This window comes from Plecotus auritus, assembly GCF_963455305.1.
Source record: "Plecotus auritus genome assembly, chromosome: 4".
NCBI lineage: Eukaryota > Metazoa > Chordata > Mammalia > Chiroptera > Vespertilionidae > Plecotus > Plecotus auritus.
The window spans coordinates 147,001,872-147,026,969 of NC_137775.1; the positions used below are offsets into that span (position 1 = coordinate 147,001,872).

The following is a 25,098-nucleotide window of genomic DNA, read 5'->3' on the forward strand; positions in this document are numbered from 1 at the left end:
TAGAGTAGAAATGGGTTAATTTTAGTTTTAATTAAGACAGGAAAATTTTCTTCCTTATGAGGCTAAAAGCTAATGAAAATAACTGCCTCTTTACCTGTCTGCGCTTTCTTTCCTTACTCCTACGCTGTTCATACAATTAGAGGGTTATAGGCCAAGCTGCCACACAATTTTTCTCATGTTGGGAAGTCTCTCCAGTTTTAGATTCTTTTCTCCACAAACTCATAGATTTTTGTGAAGGCTTTCTGTCAAGCAAGCCACAATGATGTAATACTGGATTTTCCCTTTACATTAATCAAGGTCCTATATAACTGCCAATTTAGAAATTCTGAATAATAAGTGATAGTCAGAAATACTACACCCACGTGATACAATTCAGCCAAAAAGCTAGAAACTCAACATGTCGTTAGCCATGAAAACTTACCTGGGTAAATGCATGGTCGCTGTCAGGTTCTGTTAGGCTATCTTTTGTTCGCTTTCTTCTGTTTTGTTTGAATAACAGCAAGTACCTACAACTTAGTGAGCATCAGGAATTCTGCTCAGCAGTTTGCATGCTCAGTCTAATGCTCTCACTGTAACACAGCGCAGGTATCATGCTGTGCTGGTGGGAAGGCTAAGTGGAGAGAGGCTATTAGGCCAGAGGTTAAACATGGGTAGTGCCCGCGTCCACATGATTCCAGGTGCATCTGACTGAAAATCTGCTGTTTTACCCATTATGTCAGTGGCTGTCCTCTTGGAGCCTTTAAAAATCACTGAGGCCGGCGTGGCTCAGTGATTGAGCATCGACCTATGACATAGGTCCTATGTGAACCAGGAGGCCACAGTTTGATTCCCAGTCAGGGCACATGCCCAGTCAAGGCACATGCCCTGGTTGTGGGCTCCATCCCTAGTGGGGTGTGCAGGAGGCAGCGGATCAATGATTCCCTCTCATGACTGATGTTTCTCTCTCCCTCTCCCTTCCTCTCTGAAATCAATTAAAAATATTTTTTAAAAAATCACTGAGGCCCACACTGCATCACAGGCCAGGCGCCGGAGTTTAATAAAACCTTTAGTAATTCTAACGTATAGCCGGTTTGAGGCCAGCAGGTGACTGAAATAGCTCCTGAGTTCCGGTGCTGCTGTCTCAGCTCTGAGGCAGCCAGGAGCCATCACAGCCCATTCCACAGGACAACATGCTGCAACCTGGAAAGGTATCTAAAATGGTTAGATAATACCTCCACATGGTTCAAACATCACAACTGTAAAGTGCATTATCTTGCAGACCACATTTTTGTTTCTCGTGCATCCTTCTTGTTTTTATTATGCAATCAATGCACATATATAAATACATATGCATGTTTATATATATCCTAATTTCCTCCCTTAGCACACAAAAGGAGTATATAATACACATTATTCTGCACTTCTCTTTCTTATACATCCTAGAGCTCTAATGTCAGGACATAGGGGCACTTAGCTGCGTATGTCACTGGTAAACATACAATCCTTTATAAAATCAGTTCTCCGTGATAGATTGTTGGCTTGTTCCCAATCCTGTTATAAAAAATGCTGAAATAAATATTAGTGTTTTATGTCATTCTGAACGTGAGCATTGGTCATTTCTACCGCAATGTAGGTGGATGTCGAGAGTGTGCTGTCAAATGTCAGGACTTGGCTAACATGACAACTGAAAAACAGCCTCATTGTGGCTTTAATTTGCTTTTCTCTTATGAGTGAGGGTAAGCATCTTTATTTATGCTTTCCTTCTGTGAAATATTTGCCCATGTCCTTTGGCCCCTTTTTCTATTAATGATACTAACAAGTATAACACTCATTTATCCGTGTGTCTGTGTATGTCCATGGGCATAGGCATAAAACAAAATGTTCAATGTATGGTTGGTGGGTGAAAAAAGAAATGGGATTATATTTTTCTATTTTCTGTAATGAATCCTTTAAAATAAAAACTTTTACATATTAGAATTAAAACAATGTCTCATTTAAAATTAAAAAGATTTTGTTTGTTTACAGTCAGCTTTAGGTTCTGTGAAACCAAGTAGAGGTCCCATTGGGAAATAAAATAAGACCAAGCAGATACAAGAAAGATTAAATTTAATTAGTTCTCCTGCTTGATTCTCATTGATTTGATCAAACCTCATTAGGCCAAATACCCATCTACTTTCAACCAGTGTGCCACAAGGATTTTTAAAACAGTAAATTCCTGACTTTTTAGTCAGGGGCACTGATCTCTTCTCCCTTAAATCGTCAAATTAAAAAATGACAACAGCCAACACAATAGCCTGCTGGTGTAAATGCCCTGTCTTAAACCATAAATATATAGGTCATTTAAAGAGTCGCATCTTATCGATTACATCACATAGTGAGGTTGCATGTGATTGGTTAATTCTTGGTACTAGAAATCCTTATATACAAGTATATGCACCTGATTTTTTAAAAAGTTACTTTGAGCAAAAAGAGTAGGTTATTACTCTTATTATTGTTTTTATAAATCAATCAAAATCATTACTTTTTTTAAGATTAGCAAAAAAACACATTTTTTGGTGTGCTGCAGAATATTAATTAGTTTATGTGTGCCATGAGTGAGAAAGATTGAAGATCGCTGACTTAAGAGAGCTGAAACTATTTCCGCACAGGGAAAGGTAGAAGCAGAGGGAACTAAAAATCACTGAGTGTTTTGTGTGGCTAATTTCACAGCTGGGGCACTGCTAGCCTGTATCTCCTGTGGCTTCAAACTTCGTGGCCACTTCCTTCCCCAACTCAACCTGGGCTGCCCTGAAACCGGTGGTGGAGAGGAGAGCGGAGGTGGCGGTGGAGGAGCCAGCGTGTGGGGTGGGAGGGTGCTGGTGCAGCTGATGGGGTTTCATTTTCTCAGGCCTGTTTTGTTTACGTGCTCTGGCAAATGTGGTTGATTCGTGGAAAATGCTCCAACTCAAACCGGCCCCCACTGGTTGGGTCTGTACCAGTGGTGGCTGGGGTGTTATAAGATAAAATAAGGACAGTTAAACCACAATCACTTTCAAAAGGGCACAGCTAATGTGAAAGAAAATACCCATTACAGACACAAGCAGGCGGTTGTTATTAGACATACACTTAGGCTGTGGGGAGGGGGTCCCCACTTTTTATATACAAGGCTTACTCCCATTACTCCTAGACCAGGAGATTAATAAGGCTTACCCTGCATGAGCTGGAAATTTTATGCCTAGGACTGTTCAGATGCTGCCCCTTCAGGCCATCACGACGCTGTTCTGGAGGGTTAGCAAACAGCACTGGGATAATCCCTAACATTTCATCAAAATATTTGGGCCTTTCCATGGTATTTGACCTACTGAGGCCTGTACCTTTCGGGTTTCATTTTCTCAGTGTAGACAGGGTGACACCTGTGTCTGTGAACCTCGTAGCATGGACAGACCATGGATGTGGGCAAGGGTGATGAGCTTTCTCCTTCATAAGAACACAGTGATAGCAAGGCCCTACATTCAACTGTGTCCCTGAAGGTACTATATGGAATCATGTAAGCCCCTTTAAAGAAAGAAAAATACTTCAGTCAACCTGAGCAAAGCTTAATTGAGGACATGCACATCAGATAAAAGTGTGATTGGGGTCAAGTAGACGAGGGCTGGTCAGCACTGTGAACATAAAGAGCAAATGTGGGCCCCACCCCACCCATGCAGGGTACAGAGGGGTGCCCAGGCCCACAGGCTCAATCTGCACGGTCCTGGGGGAAGTATGGCTCTATTGTTGGGAACAATGCTTCAGGCTTTCAGTCTCACTTCACGGCACATTCAAATCAGAGACCTCATTCTTCTTGGTCTGTGCTCCGAGAGCCAACTTCTGGGAGCCTTGGCTCCCTATGATGATGGGCTGTACCCCACGGGTTCAGTCCAGCATGTTGAGTGAGAGCTCTTTCTCAGGTTAAATTATGGCAGGGACATCTGGTTTAGGCATCATTTGAGGGCTTGGTGTAGGAGTCCATTCCTGAGACAGGGCATTCTCTCTGTGAGAATACCAGTGAGTTCCTAAGGTTTCAGTCCAAAGCTAGCCCCTGGAGCTTTCCCTCACCCCTTTCTCCACCATAAAAAGCTCTTCCTGGTTAGGCTCCAGCCTCCCCTGTGGCATTCCTGTCATTTGGCCCATTCTTAGAACAAGCACAGATGGACTGGATGTCTCCCTTCCATCAGTGGGGTTTAGAGGCTGAAGAAAGCCAAGGTCTCTTAGATGACTATCTGGAGGTGGCCAAGCACTTCAGATCTCATGGGTTCTCCAGCGACCAGGCTCAAGTTGGCTCCTCTGAATGGCTGGCTGTGGATGGGCTGGTCAATGCCTCAGTGTAAGGAAGATGCCTTCTCCAGGACAGATTGGATGGTGGAGACATTGGATCCCAAGGAGGTTGGCTTTGATGACCTGTTTAGATGACTTGGAAACCATGGCCTATGAGCTTTGGCTACACTGGATGACACATGTGATCTCTGTGACTCCCTAGACCAGGAGATTAATAGGGAGCCCCCCTTACCCCTAGACAATGAACCCAGTTAGCCATCTTTCAGAAAGTTTACCCTAAACTGAACAGGTTGCCCCCTTCACCTTCCTGCAACCTCTTCCCCTTTCTCTAGAGGCCCTGTCCACTCCGGATCATTCCTTTAGTTTAGAGTTGGGCAGTGAAGTCGATATTTCTGAAGGAAATAGGAAGTCCGACTCAACTGTTTTTATTACCACAATCCCTCAATGCATAAAAGAGGAGGATGGCACCTCAGGCAATGACAGTGGCATCTCTGAGCCCAGAGTCCTATGTGGGCTCTCTCCCTACCTCCAGGACCGCTCCAAGTAGGTACGTTCCTGCCATCTCCAGGCACCCTCTGTGGCTCTGCCCACCCCAAGCCCTACAACCCTCCTGGACACAAGATGGCAGCAGTAAAAGTAAAGGGTAAAAAACTAGATAAAAAGCTGAAAAAAATGGAGCAGAGCAAGACAGCAGCCACCAGGTACCACCAGAAAAAGAGGACAGAGCAGGAGGCCCTACCTGACGAGTGTGAAGAGCAAGACAAGAAAAACGAGGCTCTGAAAGAGAAGGCAAATTCCTTGGCCAAGGAGATCCAGTATCTGAAATATTTGATAGGAGTGGCCCGCAAGGCAAGGGGAAAGGAAAGGGCCGCCAGTCAGGGTAGTCGGTGTGTGCTTGTACATCGCACATAGGGGGCTTGTGCTGGAACTGAGTGTTGTGATAAAGTATTCTGTAGTGAAAGTAAAAAAAAAAAGAAAGCTCAATATAATTTAGTCTACTTTAATTCAAACTAGGTAAGCACAAAGGTAAGATGATAGCAATGATTTCATAGTTGGATTCAGACTCCTTTAGAACCACACTGCTAAGAGAAAGATACTATTCATGATAAAAATAATACAAATGCCTGGTGACCTTTTATATGTATTCACAATTCCTCCTTGCCCCCCTTTTGTAATTCCCACACTTTTGGCCAAATACAAAATGAGAAAAATAAAACTAATAATTTTGATATGTTGGATTTTATTACTTTTAAAATTGTACAAAGAGCACATGTGCATGAGTTAAAAAAGACAAAATGTAGGGTGTTAAAAAAAGAAATCTGAGACATGAAACAAAACAAGTCCACTCTGTGAATCCAAACAAAAAGATATTTGCTTACCAAATAAGTGTTATGCTAATGTATTAAGAAGTCCTTTGATTAGGAATACAGTATAAGACCATTCTGCAACTATTCATTAACAGGTCAGACTCAATCTCACGAATACAGGATGGATCATGACATTATTATCTTACCAGCCACAGGCAGGTTACTAAACGTTTGTGAATATGATACAGTGTCTGTGAGGTATTACAATAAATAAATTCTTTATTAGCCAATCAATCACATCAGCAGTGATGTCACCATTTCAACTTTCCAGACAGAGACCCCATCTCTGGTCCTTTTTGCCTCTGGTGATTCTCAATGAGGGTTTTTCAAACTTAGAAAAAGAGAGAACACAAAAATATTTGAGATGTGTTGAAAGGAAGAATGCTATACTTTGCCTTGTTTTATAACAAAATCTGTGCCGAAGATGGCTGTGTTACAGACGCTTAAAGAGCAATGGGTGTGGTCATGCAAGAACTTATTTTAAAGCACTGTAGAAAAGGATCAGCTCTGCACATGCCCACATTTCCGCTTTGTCTCAGCACCGTTGTGCAAAGAAGGGAAGGAGTATGGGGCGCTGCTGATGCGGGTGCAGGGCCCACACTCGCCAGGACTCTGGCCGCCTCTGCCGGCCCGTCTGCCACTATGCTGGCTTCCCAACTATGCTGAAGTCTGTCTACTATGCGTACCTTCTTGTGAAAATGCTATTATTAGTTTACTGAGATCTAATTGACACATAACTTTATATTAGTTTCAGGTATAAAACATGATTCAGTATTTGTATATATGACAAAATGGTTGCCACCATAAGTCTAGTTAACATCCATCACCACACAGAGTGACGACATTGGTTTTTCCTTCTGATAAGGACTTTTAAGATCTACTCTCTTTTCCCTTCTGTGTTTAAATAATTAGTCACTGCTACTACAATTTATATTATCTTCTTGTATTTCTGAGGTTAAATGTTCTTTGACGATTTGAAGGGATTTAACGTGCCCCACCTTGAGGTACATCAAGCACTACTGCTTTGAATGACTGGATCACATCTTCCATCTCAGAAGCTCCACAAACTCGAGAGACATTCAGTGCAGGGTCAGAGTGCACACTGGAACCAGACTGGACGGCCTGCGTCCTGGCTCTGCCACTCCCTATTTGGGCGACCTTGAACAGGTTACCCACCCACCCCCCTAACTCTCAGCTGCCTCAAGTGTAAATGGAGACAGTAGCAGTACCACATCTTATAGGACTGCTACGCTCCCATCCTACATAAGCTAGGGTTTGTAATTAAACAATGTCTGACATGGAGACATTCTGGCCAAGTAAACAAAAATCAATTCATCCTTATTTAGAAACTGGGGTCTCTGAGGTATTTTTCATACTTCACAAATTTATACCCATACAAAAAATGTTAAGACCTTTTGCACAAATTACAATATGACTGATAAATTCATGTAAATTGGAGAAGTCTGGCTACAGATTCACTCATATTCTTTGAATTTTACTTTGAATCCGCTCGAAGAAATGCTCCCTATTTCAGCACTTTGCTGTTACAGTTTCATTTTCAAAGACTTACTTTAACAAAATTAGGACTCATAGCTCTAAAAGTGGCTTTTCACTGTCCTGCTTTTCTTCAGCTTCTTCAGATCCTATGTGGTAAGAAAGGGGAACGAGAAAAAGTACTGTTTTCTATTAAAGTAACAAACGATGCCTTTAAAATTACAATATATACACATAACGTTTTAAATGAGAGATACATGTTTAATCCTCCAGAGATTTAGGTTAAAACTGTAACTATAAAATAAAGTTTTACCATATTTCTTGTAGGAGGAACTTTGAAACAGGATCTATCACTTGCACTAATCTGTCAAAATGGATTTCATTTACATACTGTTAAAAATATTCATACAGACCAGAAATCTATTTACCCAGGCTCTTCCTCCTCCACCTCTGTGCTGACAAGCTTATATATGTTTTTCAAGGGCAAATAACTGAGCTTTGGTACAAATAATTTAATCTACATATTTTGAAAAAGCTCTGTCCCAGTGAGAGAGCAGCGAGGGCTTCCTGATGCCCAGGTGATGCCAGATGGTCCCCCACGTGTGCTGTTGCCAGTGACCACTGTTCTAACCCTTCTGGGTCAATGTCCAGTGAGCCTCACATTAGTTGTGCCTTTGACCAAATGGTTCCACTCTTGAATTATATCCTTAGGTTATATCCTTAAGGAAACAGTACTTGTTTTATATCACGTAGATTTTTTTCCTCTCAAAAGTAGGGGAAAACAGTCTAATTCTGAGAGCAGCAGTTAAAAATTCTTACATCTCCATAAAATATCTTGCTTCCATTTAAAATTACGTTTATATAGTTTATAACATGAAAAATGCATGTTATAATGTAAAAACAAATATATAATGAAAAATTATATATATTGTAAGATCATGTTTGATAAAAATAAAACACTAAATACATATGTGCAAGTCAGAAAGACCAGGAGAAAACAACCAGGTGACGTACACACAGTTCTGGATTCCCAAAGCCTCTAGAATAAATCCACGGTAACTACATAATTTTAGAAACAGGATATAAATAATATAGGCTCTATGGCCACAATTACAGAAATTACAAACACAAAACTAGATGGAAACAAACTGTCAACATTGAGGTTTCTGAATAGTTTGAAGAACAGGTCATCTTTTATTTTTGTTCTTTCTACATTTTTATAAAAAAAACATGCATTACTCTCATAACCAGGCACCAGAAACAAAAAAGGAGCAGAGATTAGACGAAGGTAGCAGTCAGCGATACAACATATGCACACACAAAAGCAGCCTGCCTCCCGCTGCGGCTGCACCTGTCAGGTAATGCACTTTTCTCATGACAGTGTCTGCCTGGGTTATCGCCAAAAATAACCTGCTCCAGGAGAATGAAAGGCCAAGAATCTTAAGGCAAGATTATGTCCCACATCTTAATGTCATGAATGTCACACAGTTAAGGGTGAGTTTGTGATAAATAAATAGACAAAGGCTTCACTTTCCAGCCTGTTAAGCTGCTATAATGCTTCCAGACACTACTGCTTCATTTAAGCTGTGTAACCACACACAACAACTTCAACCCTGTCATCTGAGAGAGGACTGTGCTTCCTCATTCTTTCCACTTAATACACAGGTAAGCAGGAAATGGCTAGACCAAAAGCAAACCTGCAAACAAACCACCTTTATATACTTTAGAAGTACATCTACTAAAATATGCTAATTTTCCTAATCTCTGTGATACTAAAATTCAAGTCATTCCCTTTACAAGGAAAATGCTGACATTTCAATTTTTGGTGCCTTCAACTTTTCCCCTTATTTTCATTTATGCCTCCAACAGTTTAAGTTTAGTATGTGCCAGGCACTGTACTATGTGCTGAAGAAAGACAAGAAAAGGCAAGGCAGGCCACAGATGCCCTCTTGCCTCTAGGGGCCAATCAGAGCTGTATCAGGACAACAGAAGCTTATAACTTCTGCTGCCAACACACTGTTTAATATTTAGCCATTTGCCTAATGAAACATTTTACAGTATAATCTTCTAGGCACATTAATTTCAATAACAGTTTTTAATTTTAATTCTTTCTTAAACTGAACACTAAAACAATGAAAATAATCTATAATAATAAAAGCGTAATATGCTAATTAGACAGGACTGCCGAACAACCTTCCGGAGGAAGCCAGGGCTGCGAGGGCCAAGCCCCTTCCACGAATTTCGTGCATCGGGCCTCTGGTATAATATAATATACAATGTAATACAATAAACTAAGCCATTCTGAACACCCCTCTGACTACTACTAATCTGCATTTTTGTCTTAGACAAAGGAGCTCCCCAGGGGAACACTGTGAAAGTATTTGTTGTTCTTGGTTAGCATCATAAGCCAGTGAAATGGTAATATTTTCAACTACCACTAGGTGGTATTAAAAGTCACAGGCTGGAAGCCAATGGATTGCTTGTTGGAAGAGTGCCTGAGAGGTATTCCCCATGTTATTATGCCACTGTTCTGAATTTCCAATTAAGAAAATACATTAGTGTTGAGAAATTTTAATAGTCTTAGAAAAATAAAAGCTATACAAAAGCATGTATAGTGCAAAATTCTTATTTTTTAAAGGAACGAGTCCTATGATAAACAATCTCAATGAAATAATCCTTATGATGAGGTAATGAAAAAGCTTAATACTTACTCTAATAGTTTCTGATGGCTGAGAAATAGCTTGTCTTCTAGTTCATATATCTTATCATCTGACTCTATGCCTTTGGTTTATACTGCGTTTAGAGCCAACACCAATAGTACAGAATATCAAGTTAGTTCAAGTTGCCCTAACATGCTGTCCCAGTGCTGTGCCTTTGATCTTCACATGGCTCTTTCTGCCTGGAGTCTGTTTTAGTATGTGTGTGTGCGTGTATGTATGTTTAAAATATTTACTAAGCATAACGCTGAGAATAAAATAATGCAGTCTCTAACTCAAGTTTATATCTCAGTGCTAGAAACAGGCCAGGTCCCTGCTGAAGACAGTGCAGACAATATAGGGTGACAGGGCTGTGGGACATGTCCCAAAGAATAAACAAACGACAAGGACACGCTGCCAACACTGCCAGGAGACAGGGGTGGGTGGGAGGTAGGGAGAAGCCTTCTGAACACAAGTGGAGACTAGGATTGCAGAGATGTAGTGTTAAGGATAGAAAAAAGCAAGATGCACAATGGCTTGAGAGGGTTTTGGTACACTGCATTTTCAGAAAAACAAGGAAAGTTAACAAGCAGAGGCTAGACAACTGGGTAAGGTTGGTCACAGAAGTGCATTCTTCCAGGCTAAGGAGTCATGACTTCCTTAATCTTTGACGTCACTGAAGGCTTTTGGCCAGGGCAATAATGTGATCAATTTTTAATTTTCATTCATGTTAAAAGGCTATATATTTATCAGCTATGAGCGTGGACTCCAGCACTAGAGCCAGGGTTCAAATCCTACCTCCAACCCTTATTCTTTGTATGATGTGGGACAAATAACTTCACCTCTCAGTGCCTCAGTACGCTTATCTCTAAAATAGAGAGAAAGACTTTCACATCAGAGTGGTTATGAGAAACACTTAGAACAATGCGATTGTTATTTTTAATACTGCACTCTGGTGGCTGCTTGTGAGAATGCAACTAAGGCAGGGAGATAGGCTGTTGAAGAAACTGAAGCAAGAAATGCTGAATTGAAGCTCAAGGTGGAATTAAGTGGTACACATCTGATTTCACTTATATGTGGAATCTAATGAACAAAATGAACTAACAAGCAAAAAAGAGGCAGACTCATAGACAGAGAGCAGGCTGACAGCTATCAGGGAAGGATTGGGGGGCTGGGTGATGGGGGAGTGGAGGGATTGAGCAAAGAAGAGAAAGAACTCATGAACACATACAACAGTGTGGTAACTGCTGGTGGGGAGGGGAGTGGAGGGAGGTGGAGGTGGACAGAAGTCTCCTATGACCATTTATCCCCCCACCATTTATAGGGGGGATAAATGCTGATAGAAGGAGACTTGACTTAGGGTGGTGAACATACAATACAGTGTACCCTTGTCTTTCCTGCCCATCTTCTAGGATGCAGACTATAAATAAGCCACAGTATCTCTGGCTCTCTATTCCATTTAGTTTTACATCTCTATGTGAGACCACTAATCACATGTCAAGACCATGTCTTAGTTATTCTCATATCCGAAATACCTGGTATGTTAAATGTTAGCTAAGGGTTTTGAGAAGTAGAGGGAGAGAAGCAGAGGGAGAGACAGCGGGCTGAGCATCTAAATAACAGACAAAAACACAAATGATAATCAAACTTTTTTACCTGCTTCTGATTCAGGAGGAGAATAAAACTGGCCATCGGAAAGACCCCCAGGGATAAGGGCTGCCCTCTCGGAAGCATCCTGAACTATCAGGAGTCCTGAAAGAGAAGAAACTCAGAGGCTGGGATGGTGCCACTGTTCTGGCAGCTTCTGGCAAGGCTAACCACAATAAAATTACGTTAATATTACACTTAAAAACAAGTCTTAGCCAAAGAGATACTTTGAAAATATTTCAACCAAAATGTAAATTTTATTAATAAACTGTGAACCTGTACTGTAAGAACAGATTTCAACTAGTTTCAAAAACGGCCTCGTGTTACTCATGTGATTCTTTGACTCGATATTTACAGCATTTTTTTTTTAAGAACAGCTTTGTCCCTATAGAAATCAACATCAGGACCAAACACAAGAAAACCTGGTCAGCTCGTACAAGTGGTCTATAGTCTGCAAATCTGGAGAATTGCCAGATGTAAAACATAATGAATGAACAGACTTTTATCAGTATGTAAAGAGTAAGTAAGATGGTGAAGAAATACTATCCAGTAAAAAGGTCCTCACAAAAGAAGGGTATTTAAAAAAAAGAGAGAGAGAGAGAAGAAAAGGAAGCATGATGTGGACAGTTCAAGAACACTAACACATGATGAGAGAGGCGATCAACAATGAGGTCTTCTGACTGAATGTGAGTTAACAATGAGAAACAGCAGGTCAAATAGCAGATACCAGGTAAGAGTGTAAAATATGCTACAGACAGTAAAAATAAATGCTATTGTAAAGTTTTTCATTAATTGTGTGTTCTGCTTTGTTACTTATTTTGAATCTGGTTTAAACACATAAGCATTCAGGCCTCAGTCACATTAATAGTTGTTCTGCTTTCAATCAACTTCAATTTATATATAATTTAAAAAATGACTTCCATTAACTTTGTCCCAAGTCCACAATATGTTTTCATTAAGGAAAAGAAAGCACAGGATAGATACAGCTTTGTCTGATTAATGAGTTTTAAAATCTGCTCTTGAATAATTCTTTTCTTACAGATGTCTTCTCTGAAAATGAGGTTTTTCCTAAAGAAAGTCATTTCCAAGGTTACTTTTCCTTCTGCTGTTCCTTTAGGTTATAATCATGTTTACCTTTACATAAGACAGACATTTTTTTCTATTAGGCAGGGCAAACAGAGCTAGGTGACTGAGGGGGCATGAAAGAGCATGTCTTAAATCTGTTTGGGTCTCTGTTGAGCTTGGATCATGTCACCACCAAGAGGGCGGGTGGAGTACGTAGGCTTCCACTAAGGCCATGATTTTGAAAAGAATTCCAGCCCAGTAATTAATCATAAAGCTCCATGAATCACTTGGCCTTCCTAGTCAATATCCAGGGGTACTCAAAGCCGCTCAGGAAGAGTACAACAGCTTTGGCAGGACTCACAACGCTAGCTATCACTCAGCTACTCGGAGGAGCGTGGGACAAGCCTGGAATGGCTGAGCATTTCCCTGGCTCGCTTTCTTCCTCTTCCTGAACTCCATCTTCAGCATCAACCCACCAACAGCTGTACTCTAGGTGCTCAATGTTCTAATTAAGGCACATCCAAAGCCACAGTTGGATGATAGCCATGGGAAACTCTGGAGAATCACTGATGTTTAGAATGGCTGACTCAGTTCACCTAAAATGGTTTCACATTTCCCTGTGCTTAAACAATAGTTCTGTGTAGATGCATAAAATGCCTCATGTCCTGAGTATTAACAGGGAGAAAAGGTCAACCTGTCTGAGGAGAAAGCGGTGTTGGCGATTTTGGTTGTTTGAATGTCTTTGTCACCAGTGTTCACACGTCTTCTCAGGACGCCAGGTCTAACAGTTGGAGGGAGGAGCCACATTCTGTCACTACACTTTCATCTAACTCTCCTTGCGATATCAGCTACACCCACTAAAGAACATAGACACCATGATCCGCTAACTTCAGCCACCTGCCGCTCCATTCAAATTACGGCACCCACAGCTCTTCCTTCCAGCTCAGCACCTAGCCAGTCTCAGGAGGCCAATGTTGAAAGGAACTTACTGTTTTCTTCTTCTGCTTCTTGAGGTAACACTTTGAAATCCAGAAACCACGTCTCGATCCAGGCAAGGATGAATGAAATGATGGGCAGCACATAACCAAAAGCCCCTTGAGAGAAAAGCTGGAAGGACAGATGTGAGCAGCAGAGGGAAATCCAGTTACCACGAGCTCACAGTGGAAAACAAGGCTTGGTTTATTATAGACTAGTGGCCTGGTGCACGCATGATATTCGTGCATGGGGGAGTGTGTCCCTCAGCCCGGCCTGCACCCTCTCCAATCTGGGACCCCTCAGGGGATGTCTAACTGCCGGTTTAGGCCCATTTAAACCGGCAGTTGGACATCCCTCTCACAACCCAGGACCACTGGCTCCTAACCACTCACCTGCCTGCCTGCCTGATTGCCCCTAACCACTCTGCCTGCCGGCCTGATCACCCCCAACTGCCCCCCCCCCCGCCAGCCTGATCGCCCCCAACTGCCCCCCCCTGCTGGCCTGCTCACCCCCAACTGTCCCCCCACTGGCCTGCTCACCCCCAACTGCCCTCCCCTGCCGGCCTGATCACCCCTAACCGCCTCTGCCTCAGCCCTGACTTTTTCCGGAAGGTCTCCCGGTTTAATTAGCATATTACCCTTTTATTAGTATAGAAGAATAAGATAGTATTGTTCAGAAAAAGTGGTAGGCCATACCTTTGAGAGGATCACTTTTGCTAGTAAAAAGGCACTGGTCACTGCTGTCGTCAACTGAAAGACACAAAAGTCGGCACCATTCAAATTAGACATTGGACCTTGTAGAGGCACCTTCCTCACACAATAGACCCACCTGAGCCAGAAGTATACAATGCCTGAGAAGCTACGCCCAGGCTGGCTCCTTCCCACATCACTCTATCTCTATGCCCTGAACCCAGACTGCGGCAAAGACTGTGGCAAAGTGGACTTCTATGACACACAGTTCCTGACTGGCTCTTATGGCCTCCTTTCTCCATCATTTAGCAGTTGGTGTGTTGGGAAACTAAATTTTATCCAAAGACACTATCACCACAGAAGAAAGGAGAGTGGAATGCAGAGGCTGGGCTCCTGGGATTGGGGTTGTGATTATCCCATAGGACCTGGCCCTAGTCACTCTGTCCTCCAACTAAGATTTGTATCAATATGAAACCTGACCAAAACGAATGCCAAATAGTCACCTTGATTGACAGAATGGAGGTCAGGGGACATCAGGTGTCATGCTTAGTGAGTATTACAAAGTTGCAAAGTAGCTATTTGTTAGCAAAATACCCCCCCCACACACACACACACACATACACACCCCAGCTAAAGTGAGTTACTTGGAGAGGAAGCATTTTACATTCTGATACTAATTTACTTTACAGGCTGAACTAAGTGCTGTTTAGGTACCAGCTGACTTCTTCCAGCTGCCTGGACCCTTCTCTACAACTGTTTTTCAAAATAAAAAACAGAAACGCCAAAACCGGTTTGGCTCAGTGGATAGAGCGTCAGCCTGCGGACTGAAAGGTCGCAGGTTCGATTCCGGTCAAGAGCATGTACCTTGGTTGCGGGCACGTCCCCAGTAGGGGGTGTGCAGGAGGCAGCTGATCGATGTTTCTCTCTCATCGATGTTTCTAACTCTCTATCCCTCTTCCTTCCTCTCTGTAAAAAATCAATAAAATGTATTTAAAAAAAAATAAAAAATAAAAAACAGAAACGATAAAATGAATATGCTAAATCTGACCTGTCCTCTTGATAATTTACAATTAGAGACTGAAGATACTTTCTTAAAACTCTCACAGAATGTCAATCATTTTTCTGAAAACAAACAGAACACTGAGACAGTTGGATTGACAAATACTAGTGCATGTTACAAAGACTCAAACAGGGACTATTATAGAAAATTGGGAAGGGACAATCATCAGCTATTTGATATTGCCAAATAGCTATTTTGTATTCAAGACTGGAGTCAATATGGCTAAAACTGTCAGCCCATATCAATGAAATGCAAGCTAGGGGCTCAACAGATGGTCTGACGATTCTGTGGATGCTCAGGAGAGATGGCCCAGGCAGAGGTGCCCCCTGGTGGATTCTGTCTTAGGAGTGCTGGACAAGCCTGTGCCGGCCCACACACAGCCCAAGGTCTCACACTCCAAAGCAGGACTGCAGGCTATTCCTAAGCAGCATTCCCCTCCCTCATATACCTGCCTTATTAGAGCTCTCAAAAAGGTGAGTGTTTAGGTATCTGTAGAAATAAAAAATTGCTTATAATTCTTCTTTCAACCAATCAATATTTATTTAGGGTGAATAGTATGTGCTCTGTGCTGGATGCAAGGAAACAGAAAATGAGTAAAAAGGCCACTGCCTTTAAGAAGCCTAAAGGCAATAATAAAAAAAAAAAATGAGAGCATTTCCCTTTAAGATAGGAGGAAGGGGAATAAAACAGGGAGGAAGGCAATTATCAAAATGAGCAGAGAGCAAGTCATGAACAATCACTAAGCAGTTTCAATCAATAGGAAATTTCTAAATATATTTGTGACAGAGATACTGATCTTATGTCTCATTATACAATGAGGTAGAGGGTGGGTTGGTGCTTGGTCAGTAATCCTATTAGGCCTCTGGATTTCTGAATTGGTTCAGTATCCATATAGACAAAGCTAGTTAGTCATTACCATTGGAGAGAAGCTAAACTGTTGAAAGGTAGAGGAAAGGGGACTCAGGAAAAGCTAATAGAATTCAACCCAGATGAAAACTGCCTCTTCTCCCAGCTCAGCCCTGCTGAAGCAGGCCCTAGCCACCAGCACTGGAGGAGGCGAACCATTCATCCAGGTATACTCACTGCTATTGCCCACCAATGGCGCAGTCTGCATACAGCGTAGGCAAGTATTAACACTTTGAACCGAAAAACTGCCAAAAGCTATATTAAAAAAAGAAAAGACAAGTTCTTAAAAATATGTACAAAAGAAGAGTAACTTAGTTTTATGAAGAACCCACCAAAGTGCCTTCATTATTCTGATTTAGCTAAAGACTGCTATAGACTAGCACTAGTCTACAAACCAGCATTTGAGGTCCCTGCTCTAGAATTTATGTAGTACCACCCAAATAAGGATTCAAATCAACTTCCCATTCTCAACAAAAGAACATAAAATTAAATGTTTGTTTTTCCTTTCTACTTAAATCCACATATATTTCCGATTCCACTTCAGGGACAAATGCTCACTTTTGGAAGACAGCAGGATTTTAGTCAAGTCTACAGTAAAGCTCTGGGTTACTGGGGTATTGGGAGAGTTCAGCCTATCCCAGTAGTTCCTATCTGTTTATTCAGGATGGTTCTGGGACTTTTGTGAAACCCTTTGTGTGTATTATTATCCCATGTAATCCCCACCACAACAACCACATGAGTCAACCACTATCATTAATCATATTATACAGATTAAGAGGAATAGAAATATTGTTCAAAACCATACAACTCCTTAGAAAGCCAAGATTTGAATCCACGTAGTCTGACTTCAAAGACCAGGCTCTTAACCACTATACTACAGCTGTCTTAGAAACTCTCATCCACTAAGAAATAAACATATGATAAAAGTTTACCAATTTTACTCAGAAAATATGTTTATTCTGAGTTGGACCCTTGAGACTCAGGGTAGAAGTCTGCCAAAAGTTCCTTACTAGTCAAAACAGCTAAAAGGCTGCAGGCTGAACATTTTGCTGCCATTGAATAGATAACCTCACTTAAGATTCTTTTACATAAATGAAGTTCAAGGTTATATTTGTCTTTAATTTGCTGCTTTCATTAAAAATGTGTTTTCCAATAATCTAACCATGTAGTTTCTCTTCATTCCAAATTCTATCTCCACATTCTGGACTTGGCAAAGTATTTCTTTACCCCTCTATCTTGACGTCTCCCAGGTCCCAAGGTTTCATGCTCCCAGGTCCCATGCTCGACAGTCTTTCCAATCTGAGCTAATGGGCTTTCCCTATTTGTCCAGTAACCCCTAAGCATGGAGCACAGACAACCAATGAGATCTGACCAGTGCATTAATCTGGCTTCCTGATAATTCCTGACTCAGGCTATTTTAGATAAACTCAGCAGGGAAATAGAGGAAAAAAGAGAAATCTATTTTGTTGTTGATATGTCAATAGTTTCAAAAGAAATAGCATAAGATTTGGGAAATAACATGTTCTGCCACCAACTTCAATGACGTAGGCTAGGTCAAGACACTGAACCATGAAACACAATTTCTTCACTTGGAAAAATAACGGGATTATATTATATTAGTGTTTTCCAAATATTTGGTAGTATTCAAACACTTTTTCAACCTACTGTATAGAATCTTAACATACTAGAAGTTAAAATGAATTTGGGGGTATTCACTGTGAATTTTAAGTGCCTATGCTCTGTCTACACATAAGAATGAACCCTTACATACTGTACAGATAAAAATGGAACTAGTCTGGTTTCAAGGGGATGATAACAAGGGAATCCTGATCTCTTCTTATTGGGAATCCCACTTTGTTTCCCAGACACACTTATTCAGGCCCTTCCAAAAAGGAAATAAGACTTTTAGAGTAGTTTGAAAACCATTAGAAAATATAATCCTTAAAGTTTTCAACAAAAATAATGACAGTGATTGCAGATCCTGAGCTCTACCTCTCATTGGGTTATGTGTTTTCCATGTGTGATTTCATTTACTTTTCAGAATGATGATGATGATCTCATTTTAAATACTAAGGAAACTGAAACTTAGACATAATTTATTCAAAGATATATAACTAGTAATAGTGTTGTGAATCAGGTTTTCTGACTTTAAGGGTTCTACAGCTTCTAAAGACAGTGAATAAAGAAGTTAAAATGAATTTGGGGGAATTCACTGTGAATTTTAAGTGCCTATGCTATGTCTAACACAATGTTAGTATCTGATCTACTTACATCATAAAGAGATATACCAGGGAGATGTGTCAAACCCAATCAAAGTATGTCTTAGAACCAGCAGGCATGGCTCAGTGGTTGAGCATTGACCTATGAACCAGTAGGTCACAGTTCAACTCCCAGTCAGGGCACATGCCCGGGTTGCGGGCTTGATCCCCAGTGGAGGGCGTGCAGGAGGCAGCCGATCAATGATTCATTTTCATCATTGATGTTTCTCTCTCTCCCCCCCCCGTCTCCTTTCCTCTCTGAAATTAATAAAAATATATATATTTTAAAACATGTCCTAGAGACACTGCAAGCATTCATTTGAATAAATGAATGTCTCATCTACAGATAATTGCATCTGTAATTCTACAACTGACTAATGTTACCCAAGATTACCAATATAAAACTTTCCCAAATTATATTAGAGAAAAATGAAACAGATTTATTACTGAAAATATACTGAAAAGAAAATGCATTTTCATGATGTTGTTACATAAATAGGTAAATTTTCCTTTTAGTGATGGGTGCCAATGGCTTCTATTTCAGCTATTTGAAAAAATAAAGGCTTTTTTTCTAAGAAAATCAGAATGGCTTCTTTTGCCTTTCTTATATCTTTTATTATCTTGAGATGACCAGATAATTCCTTAGAAAGAGGTAAAGAGAAAACAGAATGGGCCAGTAACTGGCGGGGCGGGGCGGTGGGGGGTGGGGGGAGGAAATAAAGTGTTCAAGGGAGGAAACAAATAGAACTACATAGAATATGAGGCCTATTGGGAGGAAATTTGCCTTTGGGTTAGTTTCATTATATCTGAAATAAACAATATAATAGAAAATACTTACAAATATATCAAAATAAGAAGAGTAGAAATCATATTGCACCACCTCTTTCTCTAATGTGTTCTCAATGCCTCCATTCACCTAGGAAGGAGAGTAAAAAGTAAAAACAAAAAGATTTATGTGTGAAAGTAATACAAGAGAACACATATGGAAGACAACTGATCAATGTTTCTCTCTCACAGTGATGTCTCTCTCTCTCATCAATAAACATATCCTCAGGTGAGGAAAAAAAGAAAATAAAATGAAGGGAGCAGACAACTTCAGCCTGGAAGGAAAGCATTTTGCAAGAGTTTATCTTGTATTGTTGGTAAGAAATGCAAACAGAACCAAGGCTTTGGGAGAAAAGAGGTATGTTGGGTTAAATAAAACATATTATTAAAATTAATTTCACCTATTTACTTTTACTTTTATTAAATAAATGTAGCAACTAGAAAATTTAAAATTACAGATGAGGTTTGCATTATATTTCTATTGGATAGTACTGATCTAAACCAGTGATTTTCAACCAGAGTGCTGCAAGAATTTTAAAAACAAGCAATATCTGATTATTTAGTCAGAGGCACTGACTTCTTTTCCTTTAGATTGTCAAATAAAAAAAATTACAGCCCTAGCTGGTTTGGCTCAGTGGATAGAGTGTCGACTTGCAGACTGAAGGGTCCCAGTTTCGATTCTGGTCAAGGGCATATGCCCAGATTGTGAGCTCGATCCCCATTAGGGGGCATGCAGGAGGCAGCTGATCAATGATTCTCTCTCATCATTGATGTTTCTATCTCTCTCCCTCTCCCTTCATCTCTGAAATCAATAAAAATATATTTTAAAAAATTATAACATCCAACACAATAGCTGTCCTGTGTGAATGAATCAAAATTATACCTGTTTTTTGGTCAGACTGTCAAAAAATGTATTTTTTTGGTGCACCACAGAATTTTACTAATTAGTTTATGGATGGTTGAAAATCACTGATCTATATAACTAACTGTATAAGTCAAATATAAACAAACCTCCAAATGGTTCTACAATATTTTTATAACATATAATAATCTCTTTGCAAAAAGGTAGAGTAAATAACATGCAAAATCTTAAGTATGGGAATTAAAAAAGAAGATGCAACATCTAAAATATATTCCAGAAGCATGCTACATTTTTATGAAGCAAGGATCAGCAATCTATTTTCTGAAAAGAGCCAGGGAATAAACCTTTTTGCCTTTGTGGGACAGAAGGACTCTGTCACAAATACGCAACCACTCACCATAAAAGCCAGCCATAGAAAATAAGTAAACAAATGGGCAGGGCTGTGTTCCAATAAAACTTTATTTACAAAAGCAGTCCAGCTGAATTTGACCCCCAGGCTGTAGTGTGCCAATTTTCACTATAATTCAAAACACCATGAATTCAAATTCTAAAATCCCAGACAAAATGAGTTTTAAATTATCAAGGTTTGGTTTAAACAGTAAAGAAAAAGAAATGTTCAATTCAGCTGGAGATCAATATTGCCTCATTTGGAAAAAAAAAACAAAATTAACTGAGACAAAATTAACTGATGTAAAAAAAAATAAGAAAATGTTTTGTCTCTGGAAACAATTTTGTTACGGGAAAAAAACCACTTACATTTAACTCTATTATCCACAGTAATGTTACAAATAAGAGGTCAAAGGTGACAAACAAACAGAAAGTCCTCCTGACATCAGATATGCCTTTCTTTTCCCTTCCTTCATAGGACTCAATCCTGGCCATGAGCTGTGTAGGGTTGATGGAATGGACATCACGCAGAGAAGCGCGAGAGCTCTGGCTCCCTGTGAGAGCATTCTCCATGTCTGCTGGCAGGGAGTTCATCCTGGAGGGGAGTTACAGGAGCCTTTTTCCAACTTCACCATCCCTAGAGAGAAGAGGCCTTTGGGGATTAAAAGAGAGACACCATGTTAAATCAGAGCTCACCCAACCTCACAGCATTACCCCCACCTCCATGCAACTATTTCTCTAATGGAGCACAGAGCGTCTTAACTGAAAACATTTATGTCTTGATGAAGATATAAAGAGAAAGTGAAAGGAGAAGCAATTCTTAATGTTAACAATTAATACTGCAAAATAGCTGTATGGAAAAGACTGGCAATAGAGAAGAATGCAAACTTACAGGATAAAGACAGGATGTTAACCCCAAGGAAAAGGTGCGCCCGGTAACCTGGAGAAGGCCCGTTGGTGAGCAAGCCAAGTCAGTTCTCTTGCTGTGCCAAAAAGAAAACCTCTACAATTCTGTCATCACCCACGGACTAGGAAAACTTTAACTGAATAGCTTCCCAGAGAGCATGTAACCAGAATGTGTAAACTATAAAAATGTGTGCCCTAAAGAGGAACTGCATTCCACCAAAGGTATCTAATAAACTAAAGTTCGTATTTCCCCATCACCTCTTAATGAATAAGCATGTTTCTGGGCTTCTTCTTTAAAAAGAAATACGCACACGGCAATAAGTTCAGCAACACATAAATGCCCCACTGGTAATTACAGTAGTTACACACTCCTATAGGGAGGTGCAGAACCTCCTCCCCCAAGGCCAGGATGTACTTCTATAGGAAAAGTAAAAGATCTACGTAGTTCTGTAAATGATTTGATGTCCTTATGGAGGAGGCAAAGTCATCAAGTAGAAGGGATGGTGGATGGTAGTTCTGTTTGCCAAATATTCCAGTTTCCCTGCCTATGGGACGATTATATTATACTAGAGGCCCGGTGCACGAAATTCGTGCACGGGGGAGGGGGGGTGTCCTTCAGCCCAGCCTGCACCCTCTCCAATCTGGGACCCCTCCAGGGATGTCCGACTGCCCGTTTAAGCCCGATCCCACTGGGATCGGGCTTAAACGGGCAGTCGAACATCCCTCTCACAATCCAGTACTGCTGGCTCCCAACTGCTCGCCTGCCTGCCTTCCTGATTGCCCCTAACCGCTTCTACCTGCCAGCCTGATCACCCCCTAACCACTCCCTGCCAGCCTGATTGATGCCTAACTGCTACCCTGCCAGCCTGTTTGCCCCTAACTGCCCTCCCCTGCAGGCCTGGGCCCCCCCAACTGCTCTCCCCTGCAGGCCTGGGTCCCCCCCAACTGCCCTCCCCTGCAGGCCTGGTAACCCCTAACTGCCCTCCCCTGCAGGCCTGGTCCCCCCCAACTGCTCTCCCCTGCAGGCCTGGGTCCCTCCCAACTGCCTTTCCCTGCAGGCCTGGTCGCCCTCAACTTCCCTCCTCTGCCGGCTTGGTCACCCCTAACTGCCCTCCCCTGCATGCTTGATCACCCCCAACTGCCCTCCCTTGCAGGCCTGGTCCCTCCCAACTGCCCTCCCCTGCTGGCCTGATGGCCCACAACTGCCCTCCCTTGCAGGCCTGGTCCCTTCCAACTGCCCTCCCTTGCTGGCCATCTTGTGGTGGCCATCTTGTGTCCACATGGGGGCAGGATCTTTGACCACATGGGAGCAGCCATCTTGTGTGTTGGAGTGATGGTCAATCTGCATATTACTCTTTTATTAGATAGGATAGAGGCCTGGTGCATGGGTGGGGGGCCAGCTGGTTTGTCCTGAAGGGTGTCCCAGATCAGGGTGGGGGTTCCCTTGGGGCGTGAGGTGGCTTGGGCAAGGAGCCTGTTGTGGTTTGCAGGCCGGCCACGCCCCCTGGCGACCCAAGCGGAGGCCCTGGTATCTGGGGTTTATTTGTCTTCTACAATTGCAACTTTGTAGCCTGGAGCGGAGCCAAGCCTTCTTCTTGCTCCGTGGCAGCAGCCATTTCTATTGGGATTTATGTATCTTTTATAATTGAAACTTTGTAGCCTTAAGTGGAGGCCTGGGCCAGCCAGGGTGTGCGGAAAGCTTGGCTTCCTCCATCACCGGGGGCAACCCTAGCCTCCTGCTCTTTCCAGTTCAGTGGCTGCCGCCATTTCTGTTTGGGTTTATGTATCTTCTATCATTGAAACTTTGTAGCCTTGAGTGGAGGCCTAGGCCGGCAAGGGCAGGCGGAAAGCTAGGCTTCCTCCATCACCGGGGAAACCCAAGCCTCCCTCCTGCTCTCTGTGGCCGTAGCCATCTTGGTTGGGTTTATTTGCATATTCGCTCCTGATTGGCTGGTGGGCGTGGCTGGTGGGCATGGCTTGTGGGTGTAGCGGAGTGATGGTTAATTTGCATATTACTGTTTTATTATATAGGATACCCTGGGCTCTATTGAATGCATGTGCCTTTCTTTGGCCAATGTAATGTGGACAGAAGTTTGTGTCACTCCAGATCTTAAGAACAAGTAACTGGTTTATCATGCTCTCGTTTCTCTCTGCCACAATGACTAGCAATGTCCAGATAAAGAAGACCATTTTCAAGATGGGTAAAATAAAATTTCAAAACATTGCAAGAATTCCCCTCAAGTAATATAATCCCATTTGGTAATATTCACAGTCCAGGACTCTGTCTCTTTACACTTGACCCTCATTTCTCTCCCTTCTCACACTCAAACAAAAGTTTGTTCCACATTTTCATACAATGTGGTGATAAAATGACATTTTGAAAACAATTTGGTTATATGAACTAAGATACTTTAAGATGTTTATACTTCTTGATCTAGTAAGCCTACTTCAAATCTAACAGAAATTAAATGTAGACCTTCAAGGTAAAAGTTGATCTATGTCATTAGATGTGGAGTTAGTGATTACCTTTGAGAAAGAGGGAGGGAAGAGTGACAAGGGGCACGAGCATGGCCAAATTCTATTTCCTGGCCTGTGTAGTGCTAATGTGGCTGTGCTCACTTAGTAAAAATTTACTGACATGGGCAGTAGTTTCAGTGGTGTGTTGACTTGTGAAAAATTCAAATGCTGTACATGTACACATATACGAATTGGGTATGTTATCTTTCAATAAAAGTCTCTATCAAAAATACTTTGTCATAATATATCTATAATAATACCAAGTAGAAAACAACCTAAATATCTAATAATAGGAGAATAATTAGATAAGTCATGGTATAGTTATAACACAGTCATTAAAATAAATACTTATAAAGCATTTATAATGACTTGGGAAATGCTTGTGTTATAATAACTAGATTAAAATCTAGCTACTAAATGGAATACACACATACACATAGTATGACCACAACTTTGTAAAATAGAAAAACCATTATGTTTAGAAGAATGTACCTATGAAATATATCATATATTAATACTGATTATATCTGATTGATAAGGTTATATTTTCTCCTCCTTTTACTTTTTCCATATTTTTAAAACAATTCTTTATTATTGAAAATATTACATATGTCTCCATTTCCCGCCCCCCCATTGGCCCCCTCCAGCCCACCTTCATCCCCCTGCCCCAGGCCCTCACCACCCTATTGTCTGTGTCCATGACTTTTTCCATATTTTTAAAAAATTTCTTACTTTGCACATATTATATTTTACAACAGGAGGAACTAAAATTCAAATGTAATTTTGTTAGCAACCTGGACAGATGTCCTAGGACTTTATGAGGCTCTTTCTCTCTTTTCAACCCATCTGGGCAACAGTAGGTAACAGCATTTCGGTCATTCAATTTGCCTCCTGAGAGTCAGCAAATCAGCAAAGTACTTTGAAAAACTCAACAGAAGTCCATTTCAGTGTTTTGTAAGAGAAAGTATAAATTGAAATTATTTCTACACAATTTCTGTCACAATGAGATCAATACCATCCTAGTAGAAGGAATACCAATATTCCCTAGAACATTTGCTCTTAAAACAAAGCTTGCAAAATACTAGATTTATCTGCCAGACTTTTAAAAGTTAATTCTGAAACAGTAAGTAAAAATGAATGTAAACAATATGCCTTCTGTGACGAAATACAGA

At 41.1% G+C, this 25,098-nt stretch overlaps 1 protein-coding gene and 1 pseudogene across 4 annotated transcripts in view; one reads left to right on the forward strand and one right to left on the reverse strand.

Moving 5' to 3' along the window:
• Positions 1-4,154: 4,154 nt before the first annotated feature.
• Positions 4,155-5,184, forward strand: LOC308246855 (cyclic AMP-dependent transcription factor ATF-4-like; annotated as a pseudogene). Its single transcript has one exon. The product of its transcript is annotated as a cyclic AMP-dependent transcription factor ATF-4-like (transcript).
• A 74-nt stretch (positions 5,185-5,258) lies between these two features.
• The window catches only part of STARD3NL (STARD3 N-terminal like), a 40,299-nt gene continuing 20,459 nt past the window's right edge, over positions 5,259-25,098 (reverse strand). The window contains exons 2-9 of one of the 3 annotated variants that reach the window (XM_080663573.1): positions 20,873-21,155; positions 19,268-19,345; positions 16,349-16,426; positions 14,212-14,265; positions 13,531-13,648; positions 11,486-11,581; positions 7,210-7,282; positions 5,259-5,970 (exon numbers count right to left, since the gene is read on the reverse strand). In XM_080663573.1, the coding sequence (XP_080519699.1) occupies positions 7,227-7,282; positions 11,486-11,581; positions 13,531-13,648; positions 14,212-14,265; positions 16,349-16,426; positions 19,268-19,345; positions 20,873-21,097 (705 nt within the window). In that variant the 5' untranslated portion in view covers positions 21,098-21,155 and the 3' untranslated portion in view covers positions 5,259-5,970; positions 7,210-7,226. The remainder of the gene's footprint in view (positions 5,971-7,209; positions 7,283-11,485; positions 11,582-13,530; positions 13,649-14,211; positions 14,266-16,348; positions 16,427-19,267; positions 19,346-20,872; positions 21,156-25,098) is intronic. The other 2 variants (XM_080663572.1, XM_080663574.1) reach the window with 2 other exon arrangements.